Raw genomic sequence first — 17,419 nt, 5'->3', positions numbered from 1 at the left:
CCTATTTAAATTCTGTCTTCTTTGCCTCCTTCCCTCTAAGTTCCTCCTCTTTGCTTGCCTCTATTTTCTTCCCATTCCACTCCCATTATCCCCACTTCTTGCTTAATCTGCTGTATTCAAGCTATGCCTGGTGATCATACAGAGGTGATACTCCCTGCCAAAAACACACACAAGACATGTGTAATAACACTGAAATAGAAAACAAAACCAAGTGATATATTCTAGGGGAAAAATTTTTTTAATACTTTCAACTGGAAGGGTCAGGAAAGACTTCACAAGGGAGGAGGATACCTGAATTCACTTTGAAGGAAGAGAAGAATTATGCAAGTTGGGGACAGAGCAGATTATATTAAGCCCCTGAGGAACCAGCTGGGAGCCCACTATGGGCTGGAATAGGTAACACAGAGGAAGAAGTATAATAATATAAAATGAGGCTATATAATATGCAATGTATAAAATATATAGTACCAATTATTACCTGTACCCAGGTGGTTCCCCAAATATATATGTATATAGATAGATAAAGATAGATATTGGGGTTGGCATTTACGAGTTCCCCAAATATATATGTAGATAGATAGATAGATAGATAGATAGATAGATAGATAGATAGATAGATAGATAAAGATAGATATTGGGGTTGGCATTTACGAGTCACTTGAACATTTTATATATATATATATAAAAATGTATAAAAAAGAAGAGAATAGAGCCCAGCCTTTGAAGACATTCACACCTATAGGGTGGGACATGGATGATGATCCTAGCAAAGAACTCATCATTCATTTAGCAAATACTGGAAAGGAGAAGTCAGACATAAAGGAGGAGAGCCAGAAGGGAGCAGTGTTGTGGTAACCAAAGAAGGAAGGCAGGCAGAGCAGATGATTCTTCCCCAGCATTTGTCTGTGACCTTGAGAAGACAGAGACTAGAGGAAAGGTAATCAAGAGTAATTAGAGGGCTTGACCAGAGCACCAAAGGAGGCTAAACTAAAGAAACAGAGAAGCAGGAATAGTGAGACAAAGTGAGTGATAGTCTTGATTTTCTCAGTTATGTAGGAGGCAAGGCCCTTCACAGAGGAGGAGGAAGGAAGTGAGGGGGAAGGAATGGCCTGAAGTTTACAGAAAGAAGCAGTTATTTGAAACAGTCACTACAAGCAATATAATAAATAAGAAAGAATTGCTATGCAATAGTGAGGGTCCACATAAACCTCATATGGTAGATCAGAGGAGGCTTCTGTGGTAAAAGGAAATACAGTCTGCACTTTGGCAAAGTGTGAGCAGTGATAGAAAAAGGAGGCAAGGAGAAAAGTATTTAACTGTAGTGGTCAACTGTAGGATCATGAATGAAGAGAGGAAAGTGAGACTAGTGGCATTCACTGAATGAGGTTTGTGTAGAAGGACTAGAGGCCTAAATGAGGACAAAGAACAAAGAGTTTTAGCAAGCGTGAGATAAAAGGATGGGAAATTATTATACAGAAGTGGTGCAATTTGAGCAATGAAGAGAAGTAAAATCTGATCTTTGTGGTTAGTTGAGGTTAAATGAAGAAGATACAGATCACGGGAGTTGCAGGAGTTGATCAACTAAAAGACCAGAGTATTTGAGGTGACATCAACATATATCTCTTTCTTCCCTTCAGCATTCTCACCTCTTTTTTCTTATTCATCCTTCCTCATTTTCTGTTCTCACTTTTTTTTTTCCCATCCTCCTCTATAGTTTCTTTTCAATATGCACAAACAAACCTTCCTTCCATTTCGCATCCCTTTGCAGAGAGAGGAGAAGCCAAGGGGATTATATTTCCTAGTTTGGAAGTTGAAAAAATACAGATGTGAAGGTCAGAAGTTAAGAGAAGGGAATGGTGATTGCCCTTTCCTCCTCCATTGATTCTGATTCCATGTCCTTTCCCATCTTCTGCTTGCCTATCCTTTCCAATCCTGCTCCCCAGAGATGAAGAGATCTTGGACAAGTGTGGGGCTGATGCAGTTCACTACCTGACATTCCAGCGGCACATCATTGGGCTGCTTGCGGTCGCAGGTGTTCTCTCCGTGGGCATTGTGCTTCCTGTCAACTTCTCAGGGAACCTGCTTGGTCAGTAGGGGGAAGGTGTGCTTCCTATCAATTTCTCAAGGAACCTGCTGGTGGGGGGGAAGGGAAGGGAAATGACTTGAGTGAATGAATGAATGGTGAATGAATTTTTAAAAATGTTTATTAAACTCTTACTATGTGCTAAGCACTGGGCAGCAGGAGATGGGCTAGTTCCTGATGCTCACAGCTTCTTGTCCCTCTTCTCTCTCTCCCTTTACCCCAAGAAAACAACCCCTACAGCTTTGGGAGAACTACCATTGCCAACCTAGACTCAAGGTAAGGATGTGGGAAACAAGAAAAGATATACACTAGTGTGAAGCTGGAGGGGAAAAGAGAAAAGGGCAGTGTAACATGGAGGATAGAGAAGAACTTAGACAACCATGAGCATGGATAAGAGGGTAAGGAGATGAATGGATGGGAGTCGGACATAATAGGGCAGCAAGAGAAAGTTAGGCTTGCTTAGTAAATAGAAGAGGTTGGGAACAAGAGTGGGGAATGGAGCAAGGGTAGAGAACTATGGGGCGGGAGAGTCCTCTAAAAAGAGGAGATAGCCTTAAACCACATCGGAAGAGAACACTTAACCTGGAATATGTCACTAGCAGGAAGGCTTTGGGCTCTGGAGTGAAGGGAGTTCGCCAGATACACAAGCCTGTAAGATACATAGTACAAAGATTTTCCCCATTTTTAAAAAAATAACTGTGATGGAGGTAAGTAAAGAGATTTTGTTCAAGGTCCTACAGCCAGTAAGTGGTGAAGTCAGGCCCCTAGCCTCCAAGTTTCTTGATTCCTCACTCTGGGAACCTTTACTACATCAGACTGCTTTTTAGGAGATGTCAAGTGAATAAGCATTTTATTAAGTACCTGCTGTGTACCAAGCACATTGCTGAGCACTAGAGATTCAAAGAAAATCAAACAATCCTTGCTCTCAAGGGATTCACGGTCTACTAAGAGACACAAGATATGGACTGAATAAAACAGAGATAGTCTTGAAGAAAGGCACTGAAAGGGTTTTGGAAAGACTTCCTGCAGAAGGTGGGATTTAAGTTGAAACTTGAAAGAAAGAATTCCAGGTCTGGGGCCAGCCCAGAGAAAATGCTCAGAGCCAGTAGATGTAGTGCAGTGAGAAAGGAGGCAGGAGGCCAATACACTGACTCATTGAGGACACAGGAGAATAACTGGAAAAATAGGAAAGACTTTAAAGCCAGAGTTTTATATATGATTCTGCAGGTGCTCCTGAGGGAATCACTGGAGTTTATTAAATAGGAGAGTAACATGGTCAAACCTGAACTTGAGGAAGTTCATTTTGATAGTGGAGTGAAGGAAGGACCAAAGCAGCAAGACATTTGAGATATGGAGCCCAGCTAGAAGACCACTGCAATAGGCAGATATAGGGTGATGGACCTTTTAGACAGTGAATTTAGAGTCTGAGATTTGGTTAGAGGAGAAAGAGAGTCAACTTATAAACTTTTTGAGTGGGTCAGAAATGTAGAGATCCCAAAGTGAATTATTTAATGTTAGACCGGGTTAGAGATTAATGCTACGAAAACAGAGCATTTGCTCCCAGCTAGATATGTTCTCCTTCAAAGCCCTGTTCTTTTGCAGTAACAACCTGCTATGGCTGCACACCTCGTTCGCCTTCCTGTACCTACTACTCACTGTGTATACCATGCGAAGACATACCTCTAAAATGCGCTATAAAGAAGATGACATGGTAAGCAGAAATTATGTCACCCCCATATTAAGTGCCTGATACTAAGAGCATCACTTGATGCTCAGCTCCTGTTCCCTAGTCTCAAATCCACACCATCCATTTCCTTCATTCTTTATCTGTAATCCTACTTCCTCTTTCCTCATCTTCCTTTTGGTCTTTCCCTTTTTCCTATCTTCATCTTTTCCCCCTGTGTTCCTCCCTTCATCTTCTGCTCCCTCCCAAATCTGCAGCATCTTCTTCCTCTTTAATGTTCTTTTTTCTTACCCCACCTTCCTATCTTCTTTCCCCATCTCCACTTCAACAAATGCCATCTCTTCATGACAACTCTTGTGAAATGAGGTCTATACTTAATATCCTTAGTCTTCAAAGCCCACCCTCTTTATTATGGTCCCCTAGTACCACCTATCCCACCACCATACACTGTTTTTTGGGACCTTCTTTGGCCTCGGGTCCCATCCAGACTCTGTATACCTCTACTTAGAGTACTCTGCCACCCTTGGAACTGTTAAGATCTAGCAAAGTGAACCATCTTCTTCCACATCTCTTTTCCCTTTCAGGTGAAGCGCACCCTCTTCATCAATGGCATTTCCAAGTATGCAGAGTCAGAAAATATCAAGAAGCACTTTGAGTGAGTTGGCCCTCCTGCACTGCCTGCACCAGCTGGGTCCTTGCCTGCCCTTCCTACCTCTGGAGGCCGAGTGCCAGTGTGGGGCAAGGAGGAGGGGGAGAGACATGTTGGGCACAAAGGAGGAGGGGCTTTTTCCCTCAGAGTTGCTAATGGAGGATTATGTCATAGGGAGGCGTACCCCAACTGCACCGTGCTTGAAGCCCGGCCTTGCTACAATGTCGCAAAATTGATGTCCCTGGAAGATCAGAGGTGAGTGGTTCTCTGAGGGAGAGTCGTAGGAAAAGGGATTATTCCATTTTCCTGTCCCTTCTGATGGTAAAACATCTTAGAAGAAAACAAGCTTTGGGGATAGGTTGAAGAACTCTGGCTAGATTTTAGGGAGGACTTTGAGATTTGACTCATAGAGAGATAAGGACCATGATTGTCTCCTTTCTTGGAGGGCTCTACAGAAGAAAATATGGTCCCTTCCTCTCTGTCTGTCTGTGTAATTCTGTCCTCAGGCAGGTACATAGAGAAGAGGACTTCACAAGGTCTCCACCTTCAGAGCCAACTGAGCTCTCCCACACATAGACTAGACAAAAATCCCTCAAGGTTGAGAAGTATTAGCAAAGTGAAAAGTTAGGGTGCTGCCCCCATTTTGCCTCACTATTGATGGGTGTTCTTGTCCCCTTCGGTCCCACAGGAAGGAGGCGGAGCGAGGAAGGATATACTTCAGTAATCTGCGGGCCAGAGAGAACGTCCCCACTATGATCAACCCCAAGCCTTGTGGGCATCTTTGCTGCTGTGCTGTTCGAGGCTGTGAAGAGGTAGGGGGAGGACAGGCAGTGGGAAGTATCTGGCAGCTGGGCAGGGGGCTCCCCAGAATAGCCCTGAAGGAAAAGAGAAGCAGGAAGGTACACTAGATGAAACACTAAGAGGCTATATACAAGTACCTATACAGAGGTCTGGACTGACTACTGAAAACCCAGCTTTAGAGAAATACCAAAATATCTATGAAATGAGCTGGAAATATGGGATATAAATGCATGCACATGTGCACATCCTCTCACCCCCCAAGAGAGGCTCATGCCCATTAATGCCAACAGAAGACTACAGACATAACCACCCCTGTGTGCTCCAATAGCCTTCCCTTCCTTGTGGCATCCAAAAGACTCAGCACAGGAGAGGGATAAGAGATAGTGCTACTTGACATCTCTGAGCCTGTTGCCTAATCTGTAAAGTAATTCTACTTGTAGTGCCTGTCACAGAGGGTTATTTTGTGTGAAAAGGGACCCCTCTTTCCCCAAGGTTCCTCCTATCTTCATCCCACTTACACTAAAAATGTCCATCTTTCCTGGTTTATGCCTATTTTCCCCAAAACCTTGAGCTTCTCTCTCTCAGCTCCTTACCCCTTCTCCCTCCTACAGGTGGAGGCCATCCAGTACTACACACAGTTGGAACAGAAGCTGAAAGAAGAATATAAGCAGGAGCAGGAGAAGGTGAACCAGAAGCCACTGGGCATGGCCTTTGTAACCTTCCACAATGAGAGCATCGCTGCCCTGTAAGTTCAGGGGACAGCCTACCCCTCAAACGTCCCTAAACCCTACCACCAGTCCCTCACCCCATCACCTTGCCAGAACTTCTGACTACCAAGTGCATTTTCTAAAGACACCATCCCATATACAAAGTATGCATTCTTAAGGTCTCTCTTCCAGTGCCCTCTAGCTCTGTCTTGCCCCCCCTTGATCTTTTCTCTCCTTTTCTCTCAGTGACCAGTATCCTTTTTTTCCAATGTCATCTCCCCTATCCTAAATCATATATTCTAGCTACCTTTCCCCCTCCACAGTATCCTAAAGGACTTTAATGCGTGTAATTGGCAAGGCTGTACATGTCAGGGGGAACCCCGAAGCTCATCTTGCAGTGATTCCCTGAACATCACCAACTGGACAGTTTCTTTTGCCCCTGATCCTCAGAACATCTACTGGTGAGAGGAGAAAGTTTGGTTGTATGTATGGGAATGCTAAAGAAGCAGGGTCAGAGAAGGCTGAGGATAAGGAGGGCAGGATATCTGGAATCTGTGAAGTGAGACCCCACTCTCACTCCCAGTTAAATGTGGAACAATAGGGCAAGAAAGCTGAGAGGACTGACTCCTGAGAGGGGAGTGGGTGGTCCTGAAAAGAGTAGACTGGGAGATGATATTCTTTCCCTTCATGTCCACTACACATACAGGGAAAATCTCTCCATCCGTGGCTTTACCTGGTGGTTTCGATGCCTGATTATCAACGTGGTGCTCTTCATCCTCCTGTTTTTCCTCACCACTCCTGCCATCATCATCACCACGATGGACAAGTTCAATGTCACCAAGCCTGTGGAATTTCTCAATGTGAGGCTCCTTTTCCCCAATATCAGTCCTTTGTCAGCACACATAGAAGCTAGCACGCAACACTAACTCCCGCTTGCTGCCTCTATTCCCCTCTCCATACAATATCTATTCTTGGATTCTTCATCTTTAAAATGAGTGAGTTGCATTAAATGATCTACAAGATGTTTTCCATTTCTAAATCCTATAGTCCTCTTGTCTAGCTAGAGTAAAAATGTCTTTCTGAGACATCAACTACATGATTTTCTTTCTGGAACACCCTCAAAGAGTTACACATACTTTCAAAATCAAGCATCTATTAAGTACTTACTATAGACAGTACTGTGAACTAAGGAAAATAGATTATGTGCTTGTTTTCAAAGTCTTAACTAAAAAAAGTTAACTTTTTAAATTAGTAAGCTATTTCTTCCTTCATCCCTGCCATGAAAACACCTCAGCCCTGCCACTAAAGACATATGAACCTCTCCAGCTCTCTGTACAATGAGAGCTGATGATATGTTCCCTCCTCAGCTTTGTTTTTGCTATCTGCGCCCTCTCTCTGGTGCCTTTCTTCCTCTTTCTTTCCTATCAGGCCTAGGGGATATTCTCCTGAGAGCCAACTACGTACATTCACTCACCCATGTGTGTTCATAGGCTGGACTGGGGAATTGGCTGGCCTGCATTTTAATCCTATTGCTGCTGCTAATTGGCTGTGTGATGGGGAGCAAGTCACTTTTCTTAAGACCACAGTCTGGATGAAGTAATCTTCAAGATCCTCTCACATCTTTAGTATTCCACAGGTTCCTTGCTCATACTAGCATGTGATCTTGCAATGGAATTCCCAGAATTCCCCAGAATGGGAAATAGGAGAAGGGTGAATGGAGACAGTGGAGCAGGCCAGGATGGATGACTCCAAGCTTCATGATGGCATCCCCTCTTTCCCTTGTCTTTCCTGCAGAACCCTATCATCACCCAATTCTTCCCCACTTTGCTGCTGTGGTGCTTCTCAGCCCTGCTGCCGACCATCGTCTACTACTCTACCTTCCTAGAGAGTCACTGGACACGGTGAGACACCCAGGATCAGCTCCATCTCATCTCAGCTTGTGCTCCCCTGGAGAGAAGGCCATGTGGCTCAGTTGAGGAGCCCTCTCTGATTTCAGATCCCACATATTCCACTTCTCTTGGACAGCTTAAGCAAATCATTTCTCTTCTTTCTTTTACTTCAATTTACTGCTGCCCATGAGTGAGGTTATCCTGAGATTTAAAAAAAAAAAATCTCTGTCCTCCAGAAGTTTAGATTCTCCTAATAGGGGTAGAGGATGGAGATGGATACAGACATAAATAAATGTAAGATTCTTTGAGTAAAGAGGGAAGAACTAGGGCATCAGGGAAGGGCTTGGGAACTGAGAAGGAGAGTATTTCTAGGTCCTCCCTAGTACTATTTCCAGTCCTTTGAAAAGAATGGAGAGGTAGGTGGGCATTGTTGTCCCAGACTGATGATGATAATGATGACCAAGATGATGACTTTCTCCTCTCCCACCCCAGCTCTGGAGAAAACAGAACAACCATGCACAAATGCTATACCTTCCTGATCTTCATGGTCCTGCTGCTGCCCTCTCTGGGCCTGACCAGGTAGGATGTGGGACTCAGTGGGGGGTGGGAGAAGCTCCCTCTCCTCACTTTCCCTTCCCTGCTTCTCCCTAATGAGGAGGCAAAGGGAGACTGGGCACCTGCTTCCTGGATCTCTTACCTCCCTGGGGTAGAGCTCTTTCAGAGGGGAAGGGAACAAGATAGAAAAACTTATCCCTGGGAGTTGTGAAGGAAAGGGAATGGGGAAGTGGTCTGGACTGGCCCTCACCAGTATCATTCCCCCTCATCCTCCCTGCAGCTTGGACTTCTTTTTCCGCTGGCTCTTCGACAAGAAGTTCTTGGCTGAAGGGGCTATTCGGTTTGAGTGAGTGACCAGGGGAACTCACAGGAGTGATGGGGGGACATCTAAGTGACAGCAAAGGTGGAGGGGATGATAGGTAGACAGCCTCCCATGGGGATAGGGAAGTAGCATCAGCAAGGGGGTAGGCTCTACTGCTCATTGTGGGGTTCCTGGGACACACTTTCTGTGGGTCTTTGTGGCTGATATGTCTATAGCTATGGGGATAGATTTTATTGTCTACTTTAGGATGGCTAGATCAGAAAAGGGGATGGATGGGTTGCCGACAATGGTAATGCAGAGATTGCCCCCAAACAGGTATGCATTCTCAGAGTATCCCTGTTTACAAGCTCTGGAGTGTCTATAGGAACATGTATTCTAGTAATCCCTATGTATAGGTTATCTTGGGGTCAAGAGGGCAGTCATGCTCTGGAAGTCTGAGATCCACATTGAGGTGTCTGTCTGTAGGGACACATGCTCTAGAAGACACTTTCACACTGAGAATACACGCACTGGGCAAGAGGTATATGGTCTAATTAGACTGAGAGTTCATATTCTGTTAGTGTCAGTGGGAGAGATAATTAATAAATATTTATTATGCATTAAAGGTGGGAAAATATAGAAGAGGCAAACTTTGGCATATGTAGGGGTATCTCTGACAGTACATTATCAGGTGGTTTCTATGGGTAAGGAGGTCTAGGAACATGCTCTGGTATGTTGATGTGGTGGTCTTCCCGAGGGTACTTTCTAGGTGTCTGGGGACCTATACTCTAGTGATCTTGTCCTGAGAGTCTGAAACCCACGCTGAGCTGTAGCTGTAGGAACACCTGCTTCAGGAGTGTCTGAGGGCCTTCCTGGGAACGTACTCTCAACTGTTGGTGTGAACCATCTGTGGGAAACACTCATGGCAATTTTTGAGGCCCCCCTGGATGTCTGTGTGGGCATCTCTGCCATGGTTATAGGATCACACACTCTGGTGTGTCCGTTGTCCACATTCCTTGGTGCTCTCAGTGGGCAAGGTGCTTGTGGGAATGTGCTCAAAGGAACATGTTTTGGAATGTCTGTGGAGTACATTCTAGGGAGATCTCTATGGGTATATTATCCTTGGGAACACGTTGTCTCCATCAACAGCCTTTCTGGGTAGTTTTTTATGGTGAGGTGAAAGGTGACATGCTTTGGGACCATCTTTTGGGACATTAGGGGGTCCTGTGGATGACATGTGCATGAGACTTAGTCATCTGGGATGTACTCTTGGATGTGGGAGAAGCCAAACCGCAGTCTCTGGGGCACTGACTATCTTTGAATTGTTAGTTTTCCTTTGGAGCTAGATGGGCTGATGCTAATCAGATCCCCACAGTAGGACTACATGGGTCTTCTCTCAGGGTGGACAGGGCCCCATATGGGGTAGAGTACACAGAGGTGCACAGTGGGAGGGAGGCCCAGAGAGAACTCCTGAGGGCTGGGATGGGAGGGGCCAGTGAGTATGTGGATTGGGGGCTGAACCTCGTAGTGCCCTTCACCATTGGGCATGGTAGTGGAGCACCAATGGTGCCCACAGGTGTGTGTTCCTGCCGGACAACGGCGCCTTCTTTGTCAACTACGTCATTGCCTCGGCTTTCATCGGCAATGCCATGGACCTGCTGCGAATCCCAGGGCTGCTCTTATACATGATCCGCCTCTTCCTCGCTCACTCCGCCGCCGAAAGGCGCAACGTCAAGCGGGTATGGTGAGGGCCTCCCCCGTAAATATCTCAGGCCCTTGGTTCTGGGTACTTGGTGGGAAAGCAGAGCAGGGGGAAAAGATGTCAGGGGGAGAGGAGGGGCTTAAGGGAGGGCATTGGGAAGGACAGAAACAGACAAGGTTGGGAGTGGGGAAACGGAACAGGACTGGCAGCCATCTGCTCTTAATCCCACAAGGGGACACTTCATCCTTTTTCTAAGGAGGTAAACCTAGGTAGCTTGTCTTTCCTTCTCATGCTTTTGTCCTCTGACTTCTTCACGCAACCACCCATGCACACACGTCCCCAGCTACTCTGTCTCCTCGACCCCTTCTCCCTCTGTCTTCTACTCTCTGTCTTTCCATTTGTCCTCTCTTCCCATCTCCCCATTATCTATCCTTCCTTCCCTCTACATCCTTTTTCATCTGTCTCATTCCTTCTCTTGCCCTCCATTCTTCTTTATCTTCGGTCACCCTTTCCATTTCCCTTTCCAGTCATTCATCTTCCTTCATTCCCTATCACCTTATCCCTTGTCCGTAACATCTTCCTCATTCCTTCCCCTTCCCCTACATTCTTATCTTCCCTACTTCCCTGCTCCATTCATCTTGCCTCACCATGTGTACATCATCTCCCCTGCTCTGCTCCTATCACCTGGTCTCCCAGCTCTTCATCCCTGTCCTGTTTCCCTGCCTCTTGGGTCCCCAGAAGTCTCTGAGCCACCCACTCCCCTACCCCTGCCCCATCTCCCCCCCAGCACCAGGCCTACGAGTTCCAGTTTGGCGCGGCCTATGCCTGGATGATGTGCGTCTTCACGGTGGTCATGACCTACAGCATCACCTGCCCCATCATCGTACCCTTCGGTAGGCAGCGCCGCGCCGGGACTTGGGCCCTGCTGAGGGGGACTTCCCTAGCTAGGGCTACTCCTCGACCTGGGAAACATTACGCCGGGCTATAAGGGTTAGGCCAGGCCTGGCCCCGAGTGGACAGAGCCCTGGGCTGGGAGGACAGAGCCCCTGGATCCTCCCACCCGGTCTCTGCCTCAGTCTGGGACCTGGCCTGTGGGTGGGGTGAGAGAACAGCCCAACCCAGGTCTGCCCCTTGCAGGCTCCAGGCAAAAAAGGAGGGAGGAGGGAGGACGGAGGACAATGGGAAAAAATCAGAGACTCTGAAGTGCTCAAACCCGCAAATATTTAGGCACGTTCACAGATGCACTCACATTCCATCTATCCATGCACACACATGTGTGTGCACACAAATACACATTTAGGCACATTTAAAAGAGCCCTCAGAACCAAGAGAGGAACCTTTGAGTTAGTGGGGAAGCACTGGGGAACACCAGTGCAGGGAAGGCAAGTCATGATGCTGAAGTGAAAGCCTAGAGGAAGACTGTTCCTGAGATGTCTGCTATAGGTAGGCTGGGCTAGCCAGCCCTTGGGATAAACCAGGGACTTGGCCACCTCAAAGACAATATTTATGGAGATCTCTGATGATCCTTGGGATGAATGCATATAGTTAATGACAAAACACCCCTCAAGGTACGAAGATATTTTTGCTGATTAGTTCCCCTATTATGGAGATAAACTAGCAAAGGGCATGTGATTGTCACACTTTGCTTAATTTGCTGTAAACTGCCAGACACGAATAATGTTTGCTCATCATTGGTTTCCTTCTGCCTACTGTCACCCAAAAAACCCTTACCTTGAGCTGTTATGCAAATAGCCCAGCAATATGGATTGCAGCTTAAATAGCCCAGCAATACGGATTGCAGTTTTCCCAGGGGCCCATGGACAAACCCAACTGAAAAATGGTTTGTCTTAATTGGCCTAGCCTTTTAGCCCTCCCCCAGACACCTTTCTCTTTAACCTACCCCAGTCCCTTTTCTGGAGTCTCTCTTCTCCCTAGGCATTTGTCCTCTAGTCCCTTCCCATCCTTTTACCTAGAACTCCTAGACCTTCAAGGCACTTACTTGTGTTTCGCCAAGGAAGAAGACTCATCATATAAGTTGATTCATACTAAATGTGAATGATTGATCAAGTTAAGGAGCTGGCCAACTACCTAGAAGTCATTTACATTCTAAAGAAGTAGCTCAATTTCCAGATTAGTAGTTCTTAACATTTTTTGTGTCATGAACCCCTTTGGTAATCTAATGAAGGCTAATGGGCCCCATTTTCAGAATCAGAGAACCAATTATATTGAAATATAGTTTTCAGAATATTTCAGCAACAATAGCAAAAAGTTCACAGACCTCAGGCTAAAAGCCCCTATCCTTAAAGGAATAGACCACATGATAGAATTTCGGAGGGAGGGAGGGAGGCAGAAAAGGGGTAATTCCAAATTAATCATTACAAAGTAAACTGCTTTTATTGGATCAGTGATTGATAAGTTATTGCCCTGTTGGGCTGTGACTTGCAATGGGGAAGGGTGGGAGGGTTGTTTAAAGGTCAGAGGTCAGGGCACTGGCCTAACTGTCCCCCTAGGGCTCATGTACATGCTGCTGAAGCACCTGGTGGACAGATACAACCTATACTATGCATACCTGCCGGCCAAACTGGACAAGAAGATCCATGCTGGGGCAGTGACCCAGGTGGTGGCGGCACCCATCCTCTGTCTCTTCTGGCTCCTCTTCTTCTCTATCTTGCGTGCTGGTGAGGGAGGCCTGGGGAGAAATGGGGTGACCAGGGTGGGCAGAGGTAGGGGGAAGTCTTGAGACATTAAAGTTGGGAAGCTAAGTAATGTCCATGGACTTGTCTAAGCCAGTTGGAAAGAGGAGAGGAAAAAGCCTAGGGCCCTTTGGGGTTGAAGTATACCGTAACTCAATTTGCACAGCTTTTCCCAAGTTCTGGGAGAGTTAAATAATGGGAGAAGAGGATGGAGTGGAATGGGATTGAAAAGGTGGGGAAAACACTGCAGGAAGAGATTAAGGGATATAGAAAGGAGCAAAGGGATGGGGAAATAATGAGAAAACAAATCAGAGTTGTAACAGAGAAGCCACATCCCTGCCCACCCCAATCCCGTTCATTTCTCCAAATCCCACAGGGTTCTTGGCCCCCACTTCCATGTTTACGTTCGTGGTCCTGATCATCACCATTGTCATCTCTCTCTGTCACCTCTGCTTTGGATACTTCAAATATTTCAGTGCTCATAACTACAAGGTGAGATGGGAGAAGATATCCAGGTAAATCCATCTTAGGAACTACAAGTTAAGCCTCAAAGGAATTTGGAAATGGCTGGGGAAGCCAGGTGACAATGAAGGCTCTCTGGGCTTTGTTGGACAAAACAACTGGAACTCCCAGGGAGGGGGAGAGAAGAGACTAAAAAGTTCTGGAGGTCAATGGTTTCTCCTCATTGTTCACAATTGAACCTTCATTCCCTAGATTGATCACACCGAAACAGGGGATGTCACTGACTCCAGAATCAATGGTAATCGCTCCTCCATCAAATCTGCAGTGAGTATTCCTTCTTCCCACCCTCCATCATGGTCTTCCCTCCTTCCCTCCCCTACCAAGTGCCCACAAGGAGAGAAAAATCAATGTCATGTTGGTAATAGGAGATTCATGGCAGTTTTCCATATTCCTCCCTCCACAAGTCAAGGGAGGAAGGATGCTGCCACTCCGTCTCTCACCAAGGACCACAAAGTTTTTGAGGGAAACACTCTGGGAACCTTAAAAAGATGTACAAATGGCAGGAATTCTCCAAGGTACTGTAGTGTACTGGCAAGAGCATGAGCTCCTTGAGGACAGGGCGTGGCTTTGCTTTTGCTTTTGCTTTGTATCTCCAGCACTTAACACAGTGCCTGGCATGTAGTAAAGGTTTATTAAATGCTTGTTGTTTTGATTAGAGTCAGAGAACTTGGTTTCGAATGCTGACCCTGCTATTAGTACTGTGTGACCATAGGCATTACTCCTCTAGTCCACCGTTTTCCTCATTTATTAAGTAGTTGGGTCAGATGATGTCTAAGGTCTCTACCTTCACCCTTACTGTGGAAATAGCTTCACCCAGAGACCCTCCATCCAATCCCACTGCTTCCACCTAGTCTCCCTTCCCCAGTTCCATACTACCTTTCACTCTCTTTTTTTTCCCCCTCCCCCCACAGAGGTACATTGCACAGGTGCTGCAGGACTCAGAAGAAGACAGGGATTCTGGAGACTCTGCTGGTTCTGGCGGGTCTGGGGGTTCTAGGACCTCTGAAGTCTCTGGGGTCTCTGGGATATCTGGGGCCTCTGTGAATTCCAGATCTATGAAGGAGGAGCCTCCATTATCCTTAGAGCATGATGAGGAGACTCTGATAACCCAGGAGGAGCTCTCAGACACAGATTTCCAATCCTATGTGGAGAGCCTCATAGAGAATGAAATCCACCAGTAAAGGGGGTGGGGGAGGCCCTGGTGGCTCAGCCCCTGCTCTTGACCCTTCTTCCCTCACCCCATCCCCAACGGACACTAAAACGCTAATAATTTATTAGATTTAAAGCCTCTTCCTTCCCCCACTCTGCTTTAATTACGGTATTTCAACCTTGGGAATATTGCCCACTGCCTCCCTCCTTGGAGGCCAGCCTCTCCCCTGAGAGCCCTCCTCCCCTGCCCAACCAAGGAGAATCGCCCCGAGCTGGCCCCGGGGCAAAGTAGAGGGGGAGGGCAAAGGGGATGTCCCCCCAAAACCAGGGGCCCTTCCCCTCCCCACCCAGGGCAATGGCCAGAATGGAGTTAATGAGAGCCATGGGGGGGCCACTGACTGGATATCTGGTGGGGGTCAAGGTGGACAATGGGACTTACACCCTTTTAGCCCCCAATACCCCACCAGGCCTTTATGCTTTGGGGACACCTCTATCCTTACCTACCCCATTTGGGGGTTGCATGAGAGGAGAGGGGGGCCAAGTGGGAAGTGGAGCCTATCTGTCCCCCAGATAGTGGGGAAGGAGTCGGGGAGGGGGAGGGGGTTGGGAGAAAGGGGCACAGCTGACACTGGAAAATGGGGTTTTGCACTTTTTTTTTCTCCATTAAAATAAAAATGAAAAACTGGTTAGGTTGTATGTCTTGTCTCTGGAGATGGTTCCTAAATCCATCCATACACCTCTCAGCACTCTCCCAGTTGCCTGCCTATGGCTTCTATGTAAAAGAAAGCAAAGGACTGGAGGGGAGGCCACCAGCCTAAGAGGGCAGGCTTCAGTTGGGCTTGAGTGCTTCGGGAATCTGGGAGTGGCTGCCGGTATTCCTGGACTCCATCCCTCTGCTGTGTGTCCTTTTCTCTGAGGGTCCATCAAGTGTTACAAGTCTAGTGGATCTTTTCAAGTGTGGTGGCTCACCGGGTGCTGTAGCACGGAGACTAGCCACCACGCTTGCCTGGCAGCCCTGTCTTCTCCAGTCCTCCTTGCCCCTCTGTGCCCTTTACACCACTTCTCGGCGTTGTCGTCATTAGTAGCGGCCGCCGCTCCTTGGGCCCTCCGGGACTGAGCGCCACATCGTGCCGCTGGGGATGAGCCCGATTGCTGCAAGTGGGCCCGGGTATGGGGCAGCAGATGTCCAAGGCAAAATTAGCCAACATCATCCGAGCAACGTGGGTTCATTTTCAGTAAGAAGTTTCCCAGGCTCTTCACAAATGTTACCATTCTGTCCGTAGAGGTCAGTTATTTTTGTGATTCCCCACCAATGGGGCTAGCCTTTGGTAAGCTGTGGTGCATGACTAGGAAGTGTCCCCGGGAGTGGAGATGGGGTAGCATCCCGACTAGTTACGGAGGAGAAGATCCCTATTAGGAGGTTAGCTGCTGCGCTGGTCACGAGGTTTAGTCACGTGGTCCAGTAAAAGGCGTGGGTCTCACTGCACAGCCTCCCACACAGCAAGCACCGAAGGGTAAATTAGCGGTTAGTTAGCACGTGATTTTGGCTATGGGTGAGGTCAGTGAGACCGGAGCAGAGGCTGAGGGAGCCATCTCTCCCAGAACCGGGCCTCCGCATAAAGCTATGACCGCAGTGAAATTAACGGCGTCTAATTTAGAAAGGGGGTGGGGGCGGGGAAGGAACCTCGTCCGCTCCCTTTTCAGTTTCTCCTTACCCCGTTCCCCAAGCCCTTTCTGGCAAAGGTGTTTGTGTCTCGGCCGGAGCCGAGAAGAACGGACTTTAAGTCTGGCCCCGCTTCAGTCCGCTAGAGACGGACATGGCAAACGCCTCCGGGATCTTTCCCAGAAAGCCGCGCGGCGCGGAATGGAGCGCTACGGGGCCTCAGGCTAGCGCAGATTCCGCGCGGGAACACAACGCACCGCGCGCAAATACATTCTGGGAGGAGACCACAGGGGGGTTTCCCCCCCATTTCCTCTCTTTCCCCTCCCTCATCCCCTACCTCCGCGCGCACACACTGGCTAGAGAACCTGCTGATCTCAGCTCCAGCGTCTTCTAGCTACGTTTTAAGAAGGTTATGGCCGGATCATTTCCATGGGAGACGTCACGTGAAGAGCCGGGGCTGCAGACCAAATGAGGACCATCCGAACAAATAGCATCATTAGCCTAGTGCTGTTGTGCAAAAGAAGCCGCCAGGGGGCGCCAGAGCGCCCACCTGCGTCGGGCCGCAGCCACTTCCTGGCCAGCCGCCTCGCCCTGCTGGCCCCGGGGGAAATGGCAGCCCGCCCGCGGGTCTGCCGGGCTCACCGAGAGCGGCTCGTGACTGATAAAAGACACTGCCACCTACGAGGAGACCCAGGGGCAAAATGAGCCTTTTCGGGGAGGCAGAGAAACACTGAGCCGGACCTGTCGGAAGCGGAGGCGCGGCCCGCCCGGCCCGAGAGTCCGCGGTTTCTGGCTCGCTTTTGTTCCTCCCCCTCCCTTCTCTCTGTTATACACACACATGACTTTTTCTAACTACAGTTTTCTTTATGAACTATGTTGGGAGAAAAAATCAGAATAAAAGGGAAAAACCATGAGAGAAAAACAGAAGAAAAAGGAAAAACGCAGCGTGGGTGGATTACCGTCAGGCTCCTGGATTCCCTCAGGGTGCCCGACTGCAGGCCCCGCGCTCCATCTCTGCCCC

The 17,419-nt window shown here is 47.8% G+C and overlaps 1 protein-coding gene across 2 annotated transcripts in view; it reads left to right on the top strand.

Annotated features, from left to right (window-relative positions):
- The window catches only part of TMEM63B (transmembrane protein 63B), a 39,503-nt gene extending 24,084 nt beyond the window's left edge, over positions 1–15,419 (top strand). For both annotated transcript variants that reach the window (XM_074310790.1, XM_074310789.1), the window contains exons 7-24: positions 1,944–2,086; positions 2,308–2,359; positions 3,686–3,794; positions 4,352–4,422; positions 4,591–4,671; positions 5,105–5,228; positions 5,829–5,962; positions 6,248–6,385; positions 6,631–6,784; positions 7,719–7,825; positions 8,306–8,392; positions 8,649–8,714; positions 10,246–10,408; positions 11,159–11,264; positions 12,882–13,049; positions 13,441–13,556; positions 13,779–13,850; positions 14,498–15,419. In XM_074310790.1, the coding sequence (XP_074166891.1) occupies positions 1,944–2,086; positions 2,308–2,359; positions 3,686–3,794; positions 4,352–4,422; positions 4,591–4,671; positions 5,105–5,228; positions 5,829–5,962; positions 6,248–6,385; positions 6,631–6,784; positions 7,719–7,825; positions 8,306–8,392; positions 8,649–8,714; positions 10,246–10,408; positions 11,159–11,264; positions 12,882–13,049; positions 13,441–13,556; positions 13,779–13,850; positions 14,498–14,767 (2,161 nt within the window). In that variant the 3' untranslated portion in view covers positions 14,768–15,419. The remainder of the gene's footprint in view (positions 1–1,943; positions 2,087–2,307; positions 2,360–3,685; positions 3,795–4,351; positions 4,423–4,590; positions 4,672–5,104; positions 5,229–5,828; positions 5,963–6,247; positions 6,386–6,630; positions 6,785–7,718; positions 7,826–8,305; positions 8,393–8,648; positions 8,715–10,245; positions 10,409–11,158; positions 11,265–12,881; positions 13,050–13,440; positions 13,557–13,778; positions 13,851–14,497) is intronic.
- Positions 15,420–17,419: the final 2,000 nt, after the last annotated feature.

Source organism: Sminthopsis crassicaudata, chromosome 4 (genome assembly GCF_048593235.1).
Source record: "Sminthopsis crassicaudata isolate SCR6 chromosome 4, ASM4859323v1, whole genome shotgun sequence".
NCBI lineage: Eukaryota > Metazoa > Chordata > Mammalia > Dasyuromorphia > Dasyuridae > Sminthopsis > Sminthopsis crassicaudata.
Note: the sequence above shows the minus strand (reverse complement) of the source record. Positions and strands in the feature narration are given on the sequence as shown.